At 43.1% G+C, this 17,564-nt stretch overlaps 1 protein-coding gene across 1 annotated transcript; it reads right to left on the bottom strand.

The window, feature by feature from the left end:
- Nucleotides 1-4,375: 4,375 nt before the first annotated feature.
- LOC136422150 (putative solute carrier organic anion transporter family member 1B7) lies at nucleotides 4,376-13,947 on the bottom strand. The gene is made up of 9 exons (XM_066409797.1): nucleotides 13,123-13,947; nucleotides 12,558-12,665; nucleotides 11,542-11,754; nucleotides 10,757-10,930; nucleotides 9,345-9,546; nucleotides 8,334-8,532; nucleotides 6,993-7,186; nucleotides 6,214-6,278; nucleotides 4,376-4,977 (listed from the first exon to the last, which is right to left on the bottom strand). The coding sequence occupies exons 1-9, from the start codon at nucleotides 13,877-13,879 to the stop codon at nucleotides 4,748-4,750; spliced, it is 2,142 nt and encodes a 713-aa protein (XP_066265894.1). The 5' UTR covers nucleotides 13,880-13,947; the 3' UTR covers nucleotides 4,376-4,747.
- Between the last annotated feature and the right edge of the window lie 3,617 nt (nucleotides 13,948-17,564).

The raw sequence follows: 17,564 nt of genomic DNA, 5'->3' as shown, positions 1-17,564 counted from the left end.
AAAATAATAACAGGTTTGCAAAACCTTTGTTGGATCCGTTGGCATGTGTGGTGGCCGCCATCTTGAATTTTGACGTCACACGGTCGCCATACCATTTCTTGGGAGGGGTGTTTTTTTGTCTCTAGCGTTCTCTCTATTTTTAACAAATCGGCACACAACTATCACACATTCGACTCAAATAAAAATTCAACACCAATTCATATTCCTAAAAAGACTCCGTAATCGCTAAACTAACTTAGCAAACCTGAAGTATATGTAGCACAAATACTTAACTCCAGTTTTTTCGTCACATTCGTTGCTTTGCTTTTTTAAGGCCAGGAAATATTTCATAATTCGTCAACGTTCTGAGACAGCAAGAAATATAGACAACACAAGCTGACTCCTTACTTGTTATGATTTATTTGTATACAGAACAAAGTTTAGTGTACGCTATGGAGCGGCGGCGCCCCTGGGGTTTAAGGGCCCTACCGGGTTTATGCTGGCGATCCTAATTCTGTCGGGAGACGTCCAGAAAAACCCGGGGCCAGTTAAATACCCGTGTGGAGGGTGCGGGCGCGCTGTGGCCACTACACACAGAGCCCTGCAGTGTGACACATGTGATCAATGGATACATATAAAGTGTTGTGGTGTTGGTGATAAATTTTATAAGTTCTACCAAAATTCCTCATGCACATGGGTATGTAACCAGTGCGGTATGCCCAGTTTTGCAAGTAGTCTATTTGATACTAACTCCTGGATCCATGATACAGATGGGTCTTTCTACAGACCTTTGTCTGACTTGGAAACAGATAGTATTGACTACACCCCACATCAAACCCCGACCAGGCAGTCTAGGTCACAAATAAACAAGACAACATCGGATGTTTCACTTACCAATGCTAGTATTCAATCCCCCTTTCACCCCACTGCTACTTCATCTCCATATCCCCCTCCAAGGACAGGTAACGCAGCTACAGGTAAGAACACTCCACATAAGTTACAAGTCTTATCCTTGAATTGTAGGAGTATACAAGGGCAAGTTAAAAATGCACTCTTCCAAGCTATGATTGATACCGAAGACCCTGATATTATATGTGGAAACGAATCACACCTCAACCCCGACATAGGGGATGTGGAAGTATTTCCAGCAGGTTATGACATCTACCGTAAGGATAGGAACAGCCAGGGGGGTGGGGTATTTATTGCTATTAAATCCTCCCTGGTATCCTCCCCCATTCATGACGCCACAAATGCTGAAATTGTGTGGGCAACTATTCAACAAGTAGGGTCCCGCCCCCTATGTGTAGGCTCAGCCTACAGACCACCAAATTCCGGCACACAATACATGGACGAATTGATAACCTCATTACATAACATCTCGGGGAAATCCTTCCCTCCTAACATTGCCCTCTTTGGTGACTTTAACCTACCAGGTGTTGACTGGAGTTCGGACCCTCCTCTTATTGATCCCTCGCCCCAGTACGGGGTGGGGATCAATAATGCATTTTTGGAGGCGGTTCAGAGCGCTAGTCTAACGCAGGTGGTTCACTCTCCAACACGTGGCTCGAACATCCTGGATCTGGCCCTGGTGTCAGACCCCGGGCTCGTCGAGGAGGTTTGCACTACCCCTGGTATTAGCGACCATGAGGCAGTGAAGACATGCATTAATACACGTGTCAGAATTAATAAAAAGAAACCTCGATCAGTATACATTTATAAGAAAGCAAATAAAACTGCACTGACTGAGGGGCTACAACAGCTTGAAAAACAGTTTATGGATAGAACACCTGCAAACTACACAGTAGAACAAAATTGGAAGTATTTCACTGAAGGTTTCAGACAGCAAATCATGAAGCATATACCACAGAAACAATTGTCTTGCCGTCATCACTGCCCATGGGTCAAGGCAGAACTAAAACGGGCAATCAAAAAGAAAAAGAAACTCTACAAAAAAGCAAAAAATTCTATGCAAGAACAAGACTGGTTGAATTTCAAATGTTACCGCAAAGAAGTCAAACGAAGAATAAAGAAAGCCCATGACGAATACCTCAAGGAAATATTGGATGAAGCCTTGGACAACCCTAAGAAATTTTGGTCATACATCAAAAGTAAAAAACAGACTACTTCTGGGGTTGCACCCCTTGCCAGCGGCAACGATCTCGTAGCCGATGGATCGGGGAAGGCAGAGGTCCTTAGTCAACAATTTGATTCGGTATTCACGAATGAAGATACTAATAATGTACCAGACATACATGGGAACTAGCCCATACCATGACATGCTGCAGCCAGTAGTCACTCTAGAAGGTGTGCGCAAATTGTTGGAGGGGATTAACCCAACAAAAGCTGCAGGCCCAGATCTCCTACCCTGTAGGATATTAAAAGAGTATGCACAGGAGATTAGCCCCATCCTTCAATTTATTTTCAATCAATCGCTGCAGGGAGGACAGGTACCTGTGGATTGGAGGGGAGCCTTTATCCACCCGATTTTCAAAAAAGGGGATAGGAGTGATCCTTCGAACTACAGGCCTGTTTCTTTAACCAGTGTGTGTTGTAAACTCCTAGAGCATATAATGTACTCAGCTACCATGAAACATTTAGAGGAACATAACATCTTATTGCCAACACAACATGGGTTCAGGACCAATCATTCCTGCGTGTCTCAACTTATTACTACCCTTCACGGACTTTATTCCTGGTTTGACAAAGGTACACAAGTTGATATGGCCATACTTGATTTTGCAAAGGCATTCGACAGTGTCCCTCACATGCGGTTACTTAGGAAGCTAGATTATTATGGTATAAGAGGTAAAACACTTCAGTGGATAAAGAACTGGTTGACTGACCGTTATCAGCAAGTTGTGGTGGATGGAGATAAGTCCAAACCCGTAAAGGTAAGGTCTGGCGTGCCTCAGGGCACTGTATTAGGCCCATTATTATTCTTGATATATATAAATGACATCAACAAAGGGATTACCTCACAACTTCGTTTATTCGCCGATGATTGCTTACTCTACCACCCCATTAGAAAGGAAGATGATCAACACACTCTACAGAAGGATCTTGATCAATTGTGTAAGTGGTCGGATCGTTGGCAGTTACGCTTTAATGTGAAGAAGTGTTCGATTCTGCACATACACAAATCAAAAAGAGCCGCTAAGCACTTATACACAATGTTCTCAGAGCCCCTTGAGTCTACATTGCAACACCCTTACCTAGGTATCTTACTTTCACACAACTTGAAATGGAATACACACATAGATTATATAGCAGCTAAAGCAAACAGTACTTTAGGATTCTTGAGAAGGAATCTGAGAGGAGCATGTAGATCAATCAGAGCTCAAGCCTATTTGTCCATTGTTAGACCCAAACTTGAATATGCGTCCTCTGTGTGGGACCCCCACAAACGCATACATTCACAAACAAACAAACTTGAGGACAAGTTAGAAGCAGTACAGAGGCGTGCCGCCAGGTTCGCCACTGGCGACTACCGCTTGACTACCAGTATTACACACACTCTGCAAACCCTCGGTTGGCCCACCCTTCAACAGCGCAGACAAGTTGCCCGCCTTTCACTTATGTACAAAGCTGTCAATAACCTTATTGCTATCCCCATCCACAATATCCTCACAAGAAATACTAACATAACCAGAGGACACCAGCAACGTTTTGCCACAGTCGCCTGTAAGACAGAAACATACCGAGGTAGCTTTTTCCCCAAAACAGTCATAGAATGGAATGCACTTCCGCAACACCTTATCGAAACTAAGACTACAGATAGCTTTAAAGCTGGGGTGGCCAAGTATTATGGTTACCCCGGCTTCACCCAGCTGTAAGGGGAGGAGCCTATACCTAGTGTGGCAATGTACAGCACTACTTTGTTCGTTATTTTTTTTTGCACCACTTTTTTTTATTCTTGTTGACGGCGTGCACCACCACCACCGGCCACACTTGGGTAAGGCCTCTGACCATAAGTCCTAGACACTATGCCCCACGCGGGGTTTTGTCTAGTATCTCGACAAGACAAGACAGAAGAGAGACTTTAGAGAAGAATAACTATAGCACGACTATTGCAACAGGGACAATGTGCCACTGGCGCAAATCTAGCTATCGCCATAAATGAGAGTACAATACATAACGACAAAGAAAGCACTTTTTTATGACTTTATTCATGAAAGGAATACAGCACAAAATACATGAACACAGTACAGTATCACGGTTTTCTTCTTACACGAGACATTCAGATTTGAAGTTTCTGTTTAAGTCGACCCGTAGATTAAAGAGAGCATGTTTATCTCGTATAGACTAAACAAAAACTTGGGTTCGGATTTTTTCAATGCCTTTCACCACGCCCCTCTCTTCCAAATTAACCTGTGTTTCTTTGTTACCTATGATAAAAGAATCCTACTATATGTTACAGCACCGATCAACATTTATATGCATACAGTCAACCAAGTTACTTGTTTGTATAAGTTGTGAATTGACACTTCTTTGGTTTAAGTCAAGCTTACGGGGAAGAAGTTTTCTTTTTGACTCACCGTTGTGCAGTCTGGTTATCAAACAAAAAGGACTTATCCGACCGCAAACTTCACTTAAACCCAAAAAGATGTTAACTTAGTGCGCAACTCACACGCACTTGAATGTACAAGTGTGAACGGGACCTTAATCAAACCGGTTCGCATCGGTATATGCGTGGCAAGTGTAAAGTGGGCCTAAGTCTTTGCATGTACGTGGGTGAACCATATATCCCTAAAATATGGCAAAACTAGTACTACTTGTATTTGTCCGACTGGCCCCTCCCCCTCTCAAACACGACCCAGCCCGCGGATAGCAGCATGAAGCTGATCCAGAAGTAGATCCCGGTCAGACCAATGGTCAGGTAACGGTTGGCGTTGACGTCATACAGCAGACACTCCCCTTCCGTCCGGCCGCATCTCTTGGCGAAGATGATACAGGACACGTCAATCACGGCGCCGTAAATCACCGGGGCCATCAACCCTCCTGAATCGCAAAGAGAGAGCAATATGTAGTTCTTGATATAATCATATTTCATCCATTGTATGGATGCAATATATTGTTTTCAATCATGTTTCTTCTTCTTCTCATCGAATCAAATCTTCAGATCGATTCATCTTTGTCATTTTTTGGCCAAATGAACTGAAATTTGGCACAAAGGTGGAGTGGGCAAATACCCTGCGACATTTTTAAATTTTTTTTTTACATGGGGCTTTAGAATGATTCTATTGAGTTTTGTTTGCCATTTTCAGACCAAAACTGTATATTTGGGCCTCCTAGCTTCTGCTCTTTAATTACAGCCAAATGACCTGGAATTTGCTTAGGGGTACATAGAGCAAATGCTAAAGGAATTCGAACTTTGTTCATATATTTGGCATGCACCACTTCAAAATACGATTTTTTGGGGGAGATTCGGGAGAGATTGTTTTCCTCATATCTTTATTCCTATGGTCAGGTGGACTAATTCGGTCAGCCAATGACAGAGCACATTACGAACACCCATTCATTTTCAAAACATGATCTGATTGGTTGAAATAGTCAATATCTAATTAGGAGCACTACCTCTTACATGTGCAGGGCAGGATGTGGTTAGGGAGGGAAATGGATGAAATAATATTTGCAAATATTGCCTTTCTAGTTACTACTTTTTCTTTCGTTTGCTTGTACTTATTCTCGGCCCTGATAGAGAATAGATGTACAACAAATGTTGTTACTTTATCATTAACATCATCTTAATCATTATCATTATAGAAGAAGGAGAACTTTACTGCGCGACAATTGCAACAGGTATAATGTATGGCAACATGGCAATTGTATGGCAACTATTTCTAAAAGTAGTAGTCTCAACTACTAGCGATAAACAGTGGAGAAATGAAAAGCAACAGCGTAGCTAGTGATATTTCAAAACCGTTCAACGCTTGGCATTCGGAGTATTTCGAGACTAGCTGATAAGCGAAGCAGTCAACTTATTTCTAGTCCTAACAGGTGAAAACGCTGTACACGGGAAATTTTACTCTCCAAGCAGAGGAGGGGTTCCGTCTGGTTTTTGACGTGTTTTAGGCGTTTTTTTGGGCTTTCTACTTTGTCATTTTTTTGTCTCTTCAAACCCCAAGAAGAGACAAAAAAATGACAAAGTAGAAAGCCCGACAAAAACGCCTAAAAACACGCCAAAAAACAGATGGAACCCCTCCTCTGCTTGAAGAGTACGGAAATTTGACTTACCGAGTATTCGACCAAAGAACCCAGCAATACCATATGCCATCGGTCCCTCATTGGTTCCAACCGACCTAAAAAGGCAAAGAGAGAAGACTTTCTGTTAATCTTAGTCATAAGATGCTCTTCAAGCTGACACGCACAGTGCACTATTATGAATATAACAGTAGATAATAGTGTACATATGTACATGTACAACAAACATTCTAGGCAGCCAAAAGTGAAATGAGTCATAGAAGGAGAGATACATAGTAAAGAGAGAAAAAGAGAGAGAGAGAGAAGAGAGAGGGAGAGAGAGAGAGACAAGGAGAGAGGGAGAGAAAGAGAGAGAGAGAGGGAGAGAGGGAGAGAGAGGAGAGAGGGAGAGAGAAGGAGAGAGGGAGAGAGAAGGAGAGAGGGAGAGAGAAAAAGAGAGACACACAGAGAGAGAAGGAGAGAGAGAAAGAAAGAGGAGAGAGAGAGAGAGGAGAGAGAGTGAAGGATAGAGGGAGAGAGAGAGAGAGAGAGAGGGAGGAGAGAGAAAGAGAGAGGAGAGAGGGAGAGAGTGAAGGATAGAGGGAGAGAGAGAGAAAGAGAGAGGAGAGGGAGAGAGGGAGAGAGAGAGAGAGAGAGAGAGAGAGAGAGAGAGAGAGAGAGAGAGAGAGAGAGAGAGAGAGAGAGAGAGAGAGAGAGAGAGAGAGAGGGAGAGAGAGATTATCACACAAACAGAGAGTTATTACAAGTGATAACCCGTACCCATCTGGTGTACCATTGATCTTGAAACTTTCCAAAATGAATCTAAAATGTACCTGAGAATTGCAATCATGAACGGCGTAACAAAGAACGTCATGATGAAGGCCGTGATGAAGAGCAGGAAGACCAGGAACACGTCCGCCGAGCAGTCCTCATCCGGGCACTGGTTACTCTCCGCGTACGCCCCGCTGTACTTCTTACCTTCCAACGGGATCACACCGTGTTCGATACATTTGCAGTTGGAGTAGATCTGTGACGGGGATATCATTATGATATTAGAGATCAGATTTGTTATCATACAACTTTGGGAGATTTCTTGACTTCCGAGAATTTTATAAACTTATCCTACCAATTACAGGAGCAATGAAAGGTCACGTGCCATTCGTGGGGTCGTGGTGCGTAACGGTAGGGTGTTCGACTCAGAACCAAGAGGTCCAGAGTTCGAATCCCCCTGACGCCAACGATGGTGCCCTTGGGAATAAAGGCACTTTACACGACTTTCCTCACTTCGCCCAGGTGTATGAAAATAAAAATGGGTATGTTGTTGTTATCTGTACGTGGCACTGTTAATATAAGTTATAAAAACTTGAGTGCAGTGCCACGTCGTCCTTGTCTGTCAAAACCCGAAATTAAGGTCACGTGGGCATCTAGATCAGTCGTTCTGACGAGCGTCTAAATATTATTGTGTTAGAAAACTTATGTATATATTCAAACTAGCCTGTTGCCCACCAAGTTTCTGTATGAACTTATCTATCACTTTGTGTTTTTTTCGTCGACCTAATGTTTTTGTTCTTAGTTAGCAACCAGGACGGGGGGCGATATCGACTTCCAATAACCTTTGACCCATTGATGACATCAAACGCGCCTAAAATCACATGACCTGGGGACAGACAGCTGAAGAAGACTGAGCGATTCAGTCGAAAATTCCCGTGTGTCCAAATATCCAAATATTTTACTTACTTGGAGAACAGTTCAATTCTTCCATGATTCTTACATCCTCCCAGCAAACCCGATATGTTCGTTACCTCCCATAGCGGCCCTGCCCTTCCGAGCCACTAAACACGGTTCTGGTGACGTCACCACCAAACAGCTCTCAGCCAATCAGTGGGTTTGCTAAAGCTAATTTTGAGCAAAGCCGCAAAGGACGCTGGTAAGCTATCAGCCAATCAGCTTACGTCTTACATCGCTACTTAATTATTCATGTACTGTTTGTGCCAAATAAGGCTAGCTCATTAATTAGTTATGAGCAACTGTCAGTGACGTCGCCAGAACCCAAAATCTCCATTCAAAAGATCAGGGCTGAGACCGGGAGGATTTGCCGAACATTTCCCGAACGGGTTTCAGCGCTGATAAAGGAGGGTGGATTCTTAGTGAAATAACGATAAACTTCAACTCACGAATATCTCCAGGTCGGTATCGTTGGACACCTTGGCGCGATCCTTGCAGCCGGCGTAGCACGGTGAGAAGTAGGTGACGTCATTGGCGCCACAGACGGGAGCGAACTCCTCGTCCAGACAGTTGCAGTTTTCGTTGCAATAGTTCTCTATCAGCGGCACGTACGTCTGGAAGTTCAGGAAGTTGAACCTTGGGCGATGCCTGTGGGAATACATATAGATAAAACGTTCAAAACAAGAGTTCGAAGATCTCGCACCTCCATGAATTTTTTAGAGGTTCTCGTATGTCGTGTTTGATTGTAGTACCTTTATTATGCAAATAAGGTTTTGATTAACATTAAATATGGTACGTGTGGAAGTCCAGGAAGTTGAACCTGAGCCGATGCCTGTGGGGAAAAATATAGATAAAACGTTCAAAAGAAGAGTTCAAAGATTTCATACCTCCGTGAAATATTTTCTCGTTTGTCTTCTAAATCTGTTTCTGTATCTACATAGTCGGTATAACCGCCCTTCGGAGTGACACGTATAGACGATCTAGGCAGGTTACATATATAACACCGAACAACCTTGTTTACTTGTATTTCACTGATTATGCAAAGATTTTGATTAACAATTATAATACATGTGTCCATCGATATTACGTCGTGCCACTCAAGGGTTAACGTGAGTAGCGTATGGAAAATGTATAATTACAGTAACGGTAAAAACAAAGATAAACAGACAGACCAAAAACAATATTTCCCCGTAAATGAGTAGTCTCTTCCATTGACCTTATGACCTGGACTGTCCGTTATGTCTGATTAACGGCTAGTTCTACTACCTCTAAACCCTACTTCCTGTTACTCCCGTAACTATGACCACAGTCTTAGAGTTCATAGTTTTGGCACTAAAATAATGATTCTGAACACTATTTGACGGGTTATTTCCAGACTAGACAATCTAAGTAATCGGAGCTCACTGGACAAATTACGCGTATCTATGATGATTATGATTATTATAATTATTAATACACACAAGCGTTCTTGGTACGAGGTGGTCAATCCGGCGAAAGGCTGCTGGTCACAGAACAGGCCCATGGCCGGGATGGTCAGCAAGCAGAGGACGAAGCTGATGGCGGCACACAGGAGGACCATCCCTCGGCCAGAGATGTGCCACACCCGCATCACCACGGTGGAGGCCACGGTACCCAGCACAGCGGCCGGTAACACTGTAAAACCTGTGGAGGAATAATTTTCATCTTGAGTACAGCCAGTAGATATCTATATGAGATATACCTTTATACCTTTATACCATCTTCGGGTATGAGGAGGCTCAGCCTGTGGTAATCCCGGTCTCGAACGTTACTCATGTGTTGTACTTCAGACTCTCCCAATGTTTGTCTAGCCGTGCTTTGAACTCGTTGACTGTCGTAGAATCCACCACAGGTTGTGGTAGTGCATTCCAGTCACTAACTGCTCTAACACTGAAGGACTGACTCCTGAGCCTACCCCTGGCTAAAGGAACCTCGAGCTTATAGCAGTGCCCTCTTGTTGTCCCTTCTGTGCGTCTAGTACTGTACTCCCCAAGCGCTTGGTTATGAGGCTGTTGTAGTGCCTTTTAACGTGCATCCTCGATCACGGGACCCCCTTTCTACGTCAATTCCGAAAGACCAATGCTACCCTAGTTCAGATGATTGTTAGAAAACTGTACTCTCCAACCGCTTGGTTGACGAAGGAGACTCTTTTTTACGAAGGACCATTTTCAGCTTTCCATAGAACTGGACAAGTTAAAATCAGTAAATTTGCAATCCTCCCTCGAGCTTTTTACAATTGCTTCAAAACTAGAAATTAATATTAGCAAGCAATGACGGACATGTTAACCTTTTAGTGTAATTTATGCCCGGTAAAAGTCGTCCGTATGTGATATAATTTGTAGGAGTGAAGCGTTACATGTAATTTTTATCTAGAACAATTTATGATTACCATGATGGTACTGCAGCCTGGAACGGACGGAAAATGTGTCGCTTTTGTCTAACAACTTGCCAAGCTGATTTTGTCTAACAATTACCTAGCTGCTTTTGCCTATATAACTAGTTGTCCTTCTGCTTTAACTCAACTAGTTGACGGAAAAAAAATATTGCAAACTGACAGACTTCTTCTACAGTATTTGCCAATTATTTGTATACCTTTTTTCTTTATATTTCGTCTTTCTGTATAGAATTCCAAAACGCCAAACCATTTACCATTCACTCAATTGTAATGCATATCTGTATAGCCCATAATCGTAAAGTCCGGGGTATTGTAAAGAATCTTGTCCGATTTCATCGTAAAATGACCCACAACTATAGGCTTAATTTTAGATTTGGATTGTTGTTTCGGGAGTGGGGACGCCGTCTACCGTTCAACAATCACACTCTTTTGTAGTATGGAATAAGAAGCGTCCCCTACCGAGAAGCCTGGCAGCTGCTGACGTGGACAGTCCGAACTGTACACTGATGTACTTGGGCAGGAAGGTGACGAAGCCGTTCCCGATTGACAACACGCACGCCGCCGCCAGCACAAGGGTGATGTACACCATGTTCGTACACAGGTTCTTCACCAGCTTTTTTAGACCGGGGAGGTCTGGATAGAAAGAGGTGTTACTTTGTCTGCAGAATTGAAAACATCTGATAGACGTGTGTGTGTGCTAATGTGTGTTTGTGTGCATGTTTGTATGTATGTATGTATGTGGTTTGTGTGTGTGTGTGTGTGTGTGTGTGTGTGTGAATGTGTGTTTGTTTGTGTGTGTGTGTGTGTGTGTATGTGATAAGTGCTTTGTCACGGTGTGTGTTTTGTTTGTGTGCGTGTGTGCGTTTTGTGTTTTGTATTTGTGTATCTGTTGTCATTGTGTGTGTGTGTGTTTGTGTGTGTCTGTGTGGTTATGTGTGTGTGTGTGTTTGTGTGTCTATCTGTGTGTGTGTGTGTGTGTGTGTGTGTATCTGTATGCGTTTGTGGGTCCGTCTTTGTGTGTATTTGTCTGTGTGTCCGTCTGTCTGTATGTCTGTGGCTTTGTGCGTGTGTCTGCCTGAGCGCGTGTCTTCCTTTTGTGTTTGTGTGTGTGTGTGTGTGTCTGTCTGCGGGTGTGTCTATATGTCTATGCATGTCTCTGTATGTCTACCGCTTTAGTCGGACCTTTTAGAATCAGTTTCCTACGTACATGACCACTGAACAAGAGAACGCAGTTAAGAACGTACCATCAAATTTGATGAGCTGTGCCTCCACGTTCTCTATATCCTCCAGCGGATCGTCCTCGCCCGGCTCACTGAATACTACTTCCTCCGTGTGCGCCATCCTCATCTTCCGCGGGAAACACATCATGGGCACGGCGATGAGCAGGAAGAGGAACCCGATGGGCACGAAGCCGAGCCACCACGCACCGATCCACCGGGGGTCCTCATAATCAATGCCTGATAAAAACACAAACATTTTTCACACTCACTCACTCACTCAAACATTATTACCCAGATGAAAGATGAAGGTTATACTTCAGACAGCGCTTGCGTATCTATGTATCTGTGTATCTGTCTCTCTGTCTGTCTGTCTGACTGTTTTGTCTGTCTGTCTGTGCGTTTGCCTGTCTGTTGGTCAACAAATCAAGTTAAGAACGGATAAATGGATTGGTTTCATTTGGTGTGTTATTACGTCGTGACAAAAACTGGAAATTTTTACATTTTGGGCCGGCGGCTGTTTACAGATATGATAGCTACATAGAAGATGAGACGTTGCTTTTTTATCAGCTACGGTATGTTAGCTTTATTGTACTGAATGTATTGATTTTGTAATAAAATTGTGAAAAATGATATTACAGGACGTTCGTTGATTATTACATTCATACAAAACATGAAATAAGTGCTTTAAATATTATGTAAAAGTAAAGCAAATCAAATGGTAGAGGCAGACACAAGAATGGAAACAGTTTCAATCAATATCATACTGTCACTTCAAGATTCTTGGCACCTTGAAAGTCTTACATCTGTTTTTTTAACGAACTCGCTCAGTGCAAGGCCGTAGGGGACCACTCATCTAAGCACTGAACTAATTCTTAATGTAGAAGCATCTCTTCGCCCTAGGTCAGAAACATTAATGTTCGAGGCAAGCATGACTTCACTGACCCATTAGGAGAAGCAGGGGTTACAATGGCTGCATCTCAGTTGTAAACGTCAAGATCATCCTTCACAACATCTGATCGGAGAAACATATTTTTCCTTACCTACATGCCTTGCGTCTGCGAAGGGCCAGTTGACGTGGTACCTGAGCGTGTAGGAGCTGAGTAGCAGGCCCAGGGGCTGGCCGGTGTTGGGTAGTACCAAGGACAGACCTGGGGGGAGGGGGGCATTATTCCGTCAGAGAGGGTACAAAACGCTTTACTTTTGCAGCCCTAACTAGTTTCTACCAAACTATCTACGCTATCTATAGAGAGTATAATTTGCCTGGGGAGATAAGCCACTATAGGGTAACATTTGCAGAATTTTTGCCAAATTCTACTATCCTAAGTTACTAAGAAAGACCTACTGGAGGATAAAGTCCTAGACAGATCATCTATATCAAAAACTGTTTTTTCTTTACATTCTGAAGTTTTACTTATCTTCATAACATAAGAATTCATATTTGATCGCAGTATGTAATATCACATCCCACATAACATTTGCGATGCTTACTACTTGTAATACTAGTGCCATGGAACTAGACGAATATTAAAAAATACACTTGTACACATGAAGTTTTCGATTGTAATTAAAATACAAATAGACATCGGTTAGACATTGATAACTTACCGATGTACAGGACTGAGTTCAGTTTGGACACGTGATCGTCCAGATACGTCGTTCCCAGAGGCAGCAGCGGCGCTTCCCCCATCCCCGACAAGAACTGCGCGATCACCATGGTGATGATCCACCCTCCTGACTTCAACCTCTGCCGCGCATCACACTCCATTTCCCCCGTCTCATTCGACTGCTTAGAAGCCCGACACAACAGCGAAGAAATCCCGCTTGTCCTTTCCTTGAGTTGAATCTTATACCAGTACCTTTCTCCTCCCGTTCCAAAATGAGGAAGAGCGAAGAAAAAGCACGACAAAGCCATGATGATGATTCCAATTCCAATCATCTTAGGTCTGTGAGAGTTCGGTTTCCCGCCAAAATACGACACTAGTAGAATCATGCTGACGAAGCCTAGATCGTTTGATCCGTAGATGAACCCTGTCAGTTTACTTTCCATGTCGAAAACCTTCTCTACTGTAGTTAGAATCCCTTGTGTGTAACCTAACCACAGGTTACACAAAGTTATAGCTACTGTCCAAACGAGGGAAAACAAAGCTGGGTTCGCACAACATTGGCAACAGTCTGGGGTACACTGACAACACCCACAGCGGTTTTCGTGTAGTTTGAATTCCTCTTCAGGGTCTTCCGCGTAGTCGAGTGTGAGTCGTCTTCCATCGGCAGGAAAACCGAAGTCGTCTTCAACGTCATCCTCAACGTCGTCGTCCAGTTGACCTCTATATAGACTATTGTTTCTCTCCATGAAGGATGCCATTTTGTTTAGATATTTGGTACGTTACAAGTCTAATGTACTTTGGCGGTAAACTTTGGGTTGTGTTCACGAATTTCGAACAAAACTGTCATCAAAAACCCCTCAATCGAATCTTGTATCTCTGGAGATCTGTATGAGAAGAAAACAGAACATTGTTTTCGAATAATCTGACAGAGGGTTATGCGGCATGTATCCATGTTTTCTTACCACTTACCAGTATCTCACTAATTCAGTTGAATCAAATCTACTATTATCAGTTTTTGCGATTGCAAGAATTAAATTAACAACCACAGGGATACCCTAAACTTAGACAACTACATGTATTTTAGAATTGGAAACTATTTGTGTTAATTGGAGCTTTTTTCAGTACAGTTTGATTTTCGATATTGAGGCCCCTCCCACTCCGCCATCTTGAAATTTCCGACGCCCATTTCAAAATCATCTTTAATCCTGTCTCCATTATCCGACGTCTAAAAATATGCAATTCACGTAGTGTTGACGTTATAGTACAACATACTAAACGTATTAGGAGATTTGTGAAGCCAAAAGTGTCAGTAAAAGTAAAAGTTTAGCAACACAGTTATAGAATGAGTGGCATCGAAGCGTATTTGCCCTCTGGCGGTTTCTCTCGTACACTGCAACCATATGTTCGCAAAGAGCAGGCTTATGCTACTACAGCCAACAAAACAACCTCAATAACGTTTTCAATGACTGTAGAAGTTATGTATATGGTTACAAAAATGTATAGTTTCTCACCTGGTTACGTTTTGTGGTAGTTTCTGAGTGCTGGCGCTGACATCGTGTAGTCCGAGATTTCAGGCATCTACTATTAGGCACGCTTTTGTTCTATACCGGACCGACGGGTTTGGGGCTCAGTACTGTAAATCATTCAAAATTTGCAGTCTATTTTTCTTGACCATATTGCGAAGAATGCCATCAAAAGTAAAGTTTGCAAATTTTTCTGGTGGGTTTAAGGCGGAATTTTACATATCCTCACTTGTTGTCGTCTGACAAGTCAAATAAGCTCTATTGATAACGTATTGGATGATGTTTATGTCGGAAAATATTGGGTGGTATGGGGTATCTTCTTTGGGTCAAACTTTCATTGATTACCGCAAGTCGTCTCTTTTTGTAGACAGTAAAGCGGATAAAAAGATGTCGTAAAATACACCTAAAGTGTCGCAAATCCCGCGAACTCCGCATGTCCTTGAATGGAAGTGGCTACTGACAGGATGATCCTGTCAGCAGTAGGAAAGATTGCAATGCTGACAGGACGATCTTGTCAGGACGATCCTGTCAGCAGTGGAAAAATCTCCGCTGCTGATAGGATGATCCTGTCAGCAGTGCATTTTTTTCTACTGCTGACAGGATCATCCTGTCACTAGTGCAGATTTTCCAATGCTGACAGGATTTTTCCTGTTAGCAGCGGAAAATTTTCTCGGTACCAGAGAGCCTCTTGCGACTGGTAGGTAATTGCAGTTTTAAATGCCATTAAAAATCGCTCCCCTGGTTATATTCTGGTGACATTTTTTCCATCGTCCAAAGAACGTGTGTGCTTGCAATAGAAGGTAAACATCTCCGGAAATTCTGTGTTTTTATTGGAATTATGGCCATGAAAGGTTCGTGTTTTAACGTTATATCCCAGGGATGGCCGTGTGAGACCTTATGGTCTGTCTTTGGGTCTAGATTCGTATTGGTCGTTTCCCCACTTTATGTCCCCCTTTAGCTAGCATGCTTATAAGTTGTAAGCTGATTACATGGATATTTGTGTAAACTCGGTTTGGTTGTTAAGATTCTTCATGTATTTTCAATTCTTTGTTTCATCATTATCATATCGGCTTGCCCGGACTAAGGCTGCTCTCTCCCTTTAAGCGTCACGGTCCACCATTAGTTGGCCTAGTTCTTCAGACCTCACCCCTACATCCCCAGCAAGTTGGTCTATGTAGGTCCGTCGGGGTCGCCCGACACAGGAGTGCCCATGAGTTGGTGCCCAGAGCAGGAGTTCGCTTACAAGTTCTTCTTACTCCGGGAAGGAGGTGTGACCTCCTTCTGGGAGTATTGGAAATGCCTTTGTTTGCGCGTTCGCAGCTATAACTCACGATCCCGTTGTCGCATTGTTGTGTAACTTGGCATATGGTTTGCCTGGTTGGGCGTGGTGATGTACGATGTCTTTGCTACACCGTAACTACTTTTATCGTCAATACAATATCGTAATTGCACCCCTATGATTAATGGCATGTGCCACTGCCCTGCCATAGACACCATGCTATAATCCGTTCCGCTTGACTAGAATACTTCAGGCAGATTCGGGGTATATCTCTTGCTGTGATCGTATAGCCACTGTTACATCGTAAGATAGACAACGTGCATCACCACACGCAACCTAGCAAACGATATACCAAGTTACATACCGATGCGGCAACTGGAATTGTGAGTTTTGGCTGCGAACATGTGCAGGGTGACCTCCTGTCTGTGTAATAAGTATGCCGTGTCCACTCACAGCTCGCATACTAGTATGTTCGCACGCGACGGACGGTGCACTTTTACGCACAGTGTAAAAATGGGAAATCTCTGGACCTTCAAACTCACCACACTTGTAGTTTGTAATACGGAGGCTGTGACAATGTGAGTAGTTTACGCAGGGGATGAAATATTGTTGAGATATGTACCTTAGAAAAGTGCCCGCGGCCGCCGCCAGACTGTGTCACTTCCAGGTGGATTGAGAGATCCGGTGACCTTTGACCTTCGAAAAATGTTACGATGATACAAAATAGGTTGATAGCTATAGATCAGGCATGCCTGCAATAAATTGTGGGAAGAGAATTTACTGCATATGTGTGATTTCTGAAACATCTTAGTTGCAAGGGCTGAATGGTTCGTTGATAATCTTCAAAGGAAGCCATCTAGATCTGAATCTGTGACTTTTCCCGGAATTTCTAGATCCTATCTGTGCCATGCTGTAAAAACGTACTTTTCAGCAGGTTGACCCCTCCTGTATTGAAAGAAAAAGATAAATAAACACCTTTTCTTTACTTGCTATAAAACACCACTTGGACTGTACAGAGATGCAATTTGTGTGGGTCAGTATTTTTACTTCTTTAATTGATGATGATGATTCACTGTATTCTGCGGCTCAGAGGTTGTGGAAACAGCCTCTGGCTGCATTCAGTCTTTCTTCATTTCTTTCCACTGTGCCTTCTTTCCTGCGAGCTGCCGTAGCTCTCTGAGTTTCTTTGCTGTTCTTAGGTCTCCAATTCCTTTGTTCTTGAGGTCTGTTTTTAGGACACTTAGTAGGTTTGTGCAATGTCGTCCTTTCCTGGCCTTGTATTTGTTGCACCCCACTGTAGCAAATTCTAGTGCCTTTTGTGCTGGAGTGTCTTCGGGCATGCGGAGGATGTGCCCTAGCATGCACCACCTTAGGTGGTTAACTTTCACTGACAGTTGGGTGGTGTTGCACATCTTATATAGTGCTTTGTTAGAGATCTTGTGGGGCCATTGGTACCCTGTGATTTTGCGCAGGTGCTTCCGATGACATGCATCAAGTTTGTCCAATGCTGCCTTTGGCACTGCCCAGCTGTTGCAGTTGTATAGCATTATGGAAACACAAGTTGCGTTGTTTATTTGCAGCTTTTTTGTCAGGGGAATCTTTGACTTCTTTAATTACCGCTTAACAAAAATGCACTTTTGC

Source organism: Branchiostoma lanceolatum, chromosome 16 (genome assembly GCF_035083965.1).
Source record: "Branchiostoma lanceolatum isolate klBraLanc5 chromosome 16, klBraLanc5.hap2, whole genome shotgun sequence".
Classification (NCBI taxonomy): domain Eukaryota; kingdom Metazoa; phylum Chordata; class Leptocardii; order Amphioxiformes; family Branchiostomatidae; genus Branchiostoma; species Branchiostoma lanceolatum.
Note: the sequence above shows the minus strand (reverse complement) of the source record. Positions and strands in the feature narration are given on the sequence as shown.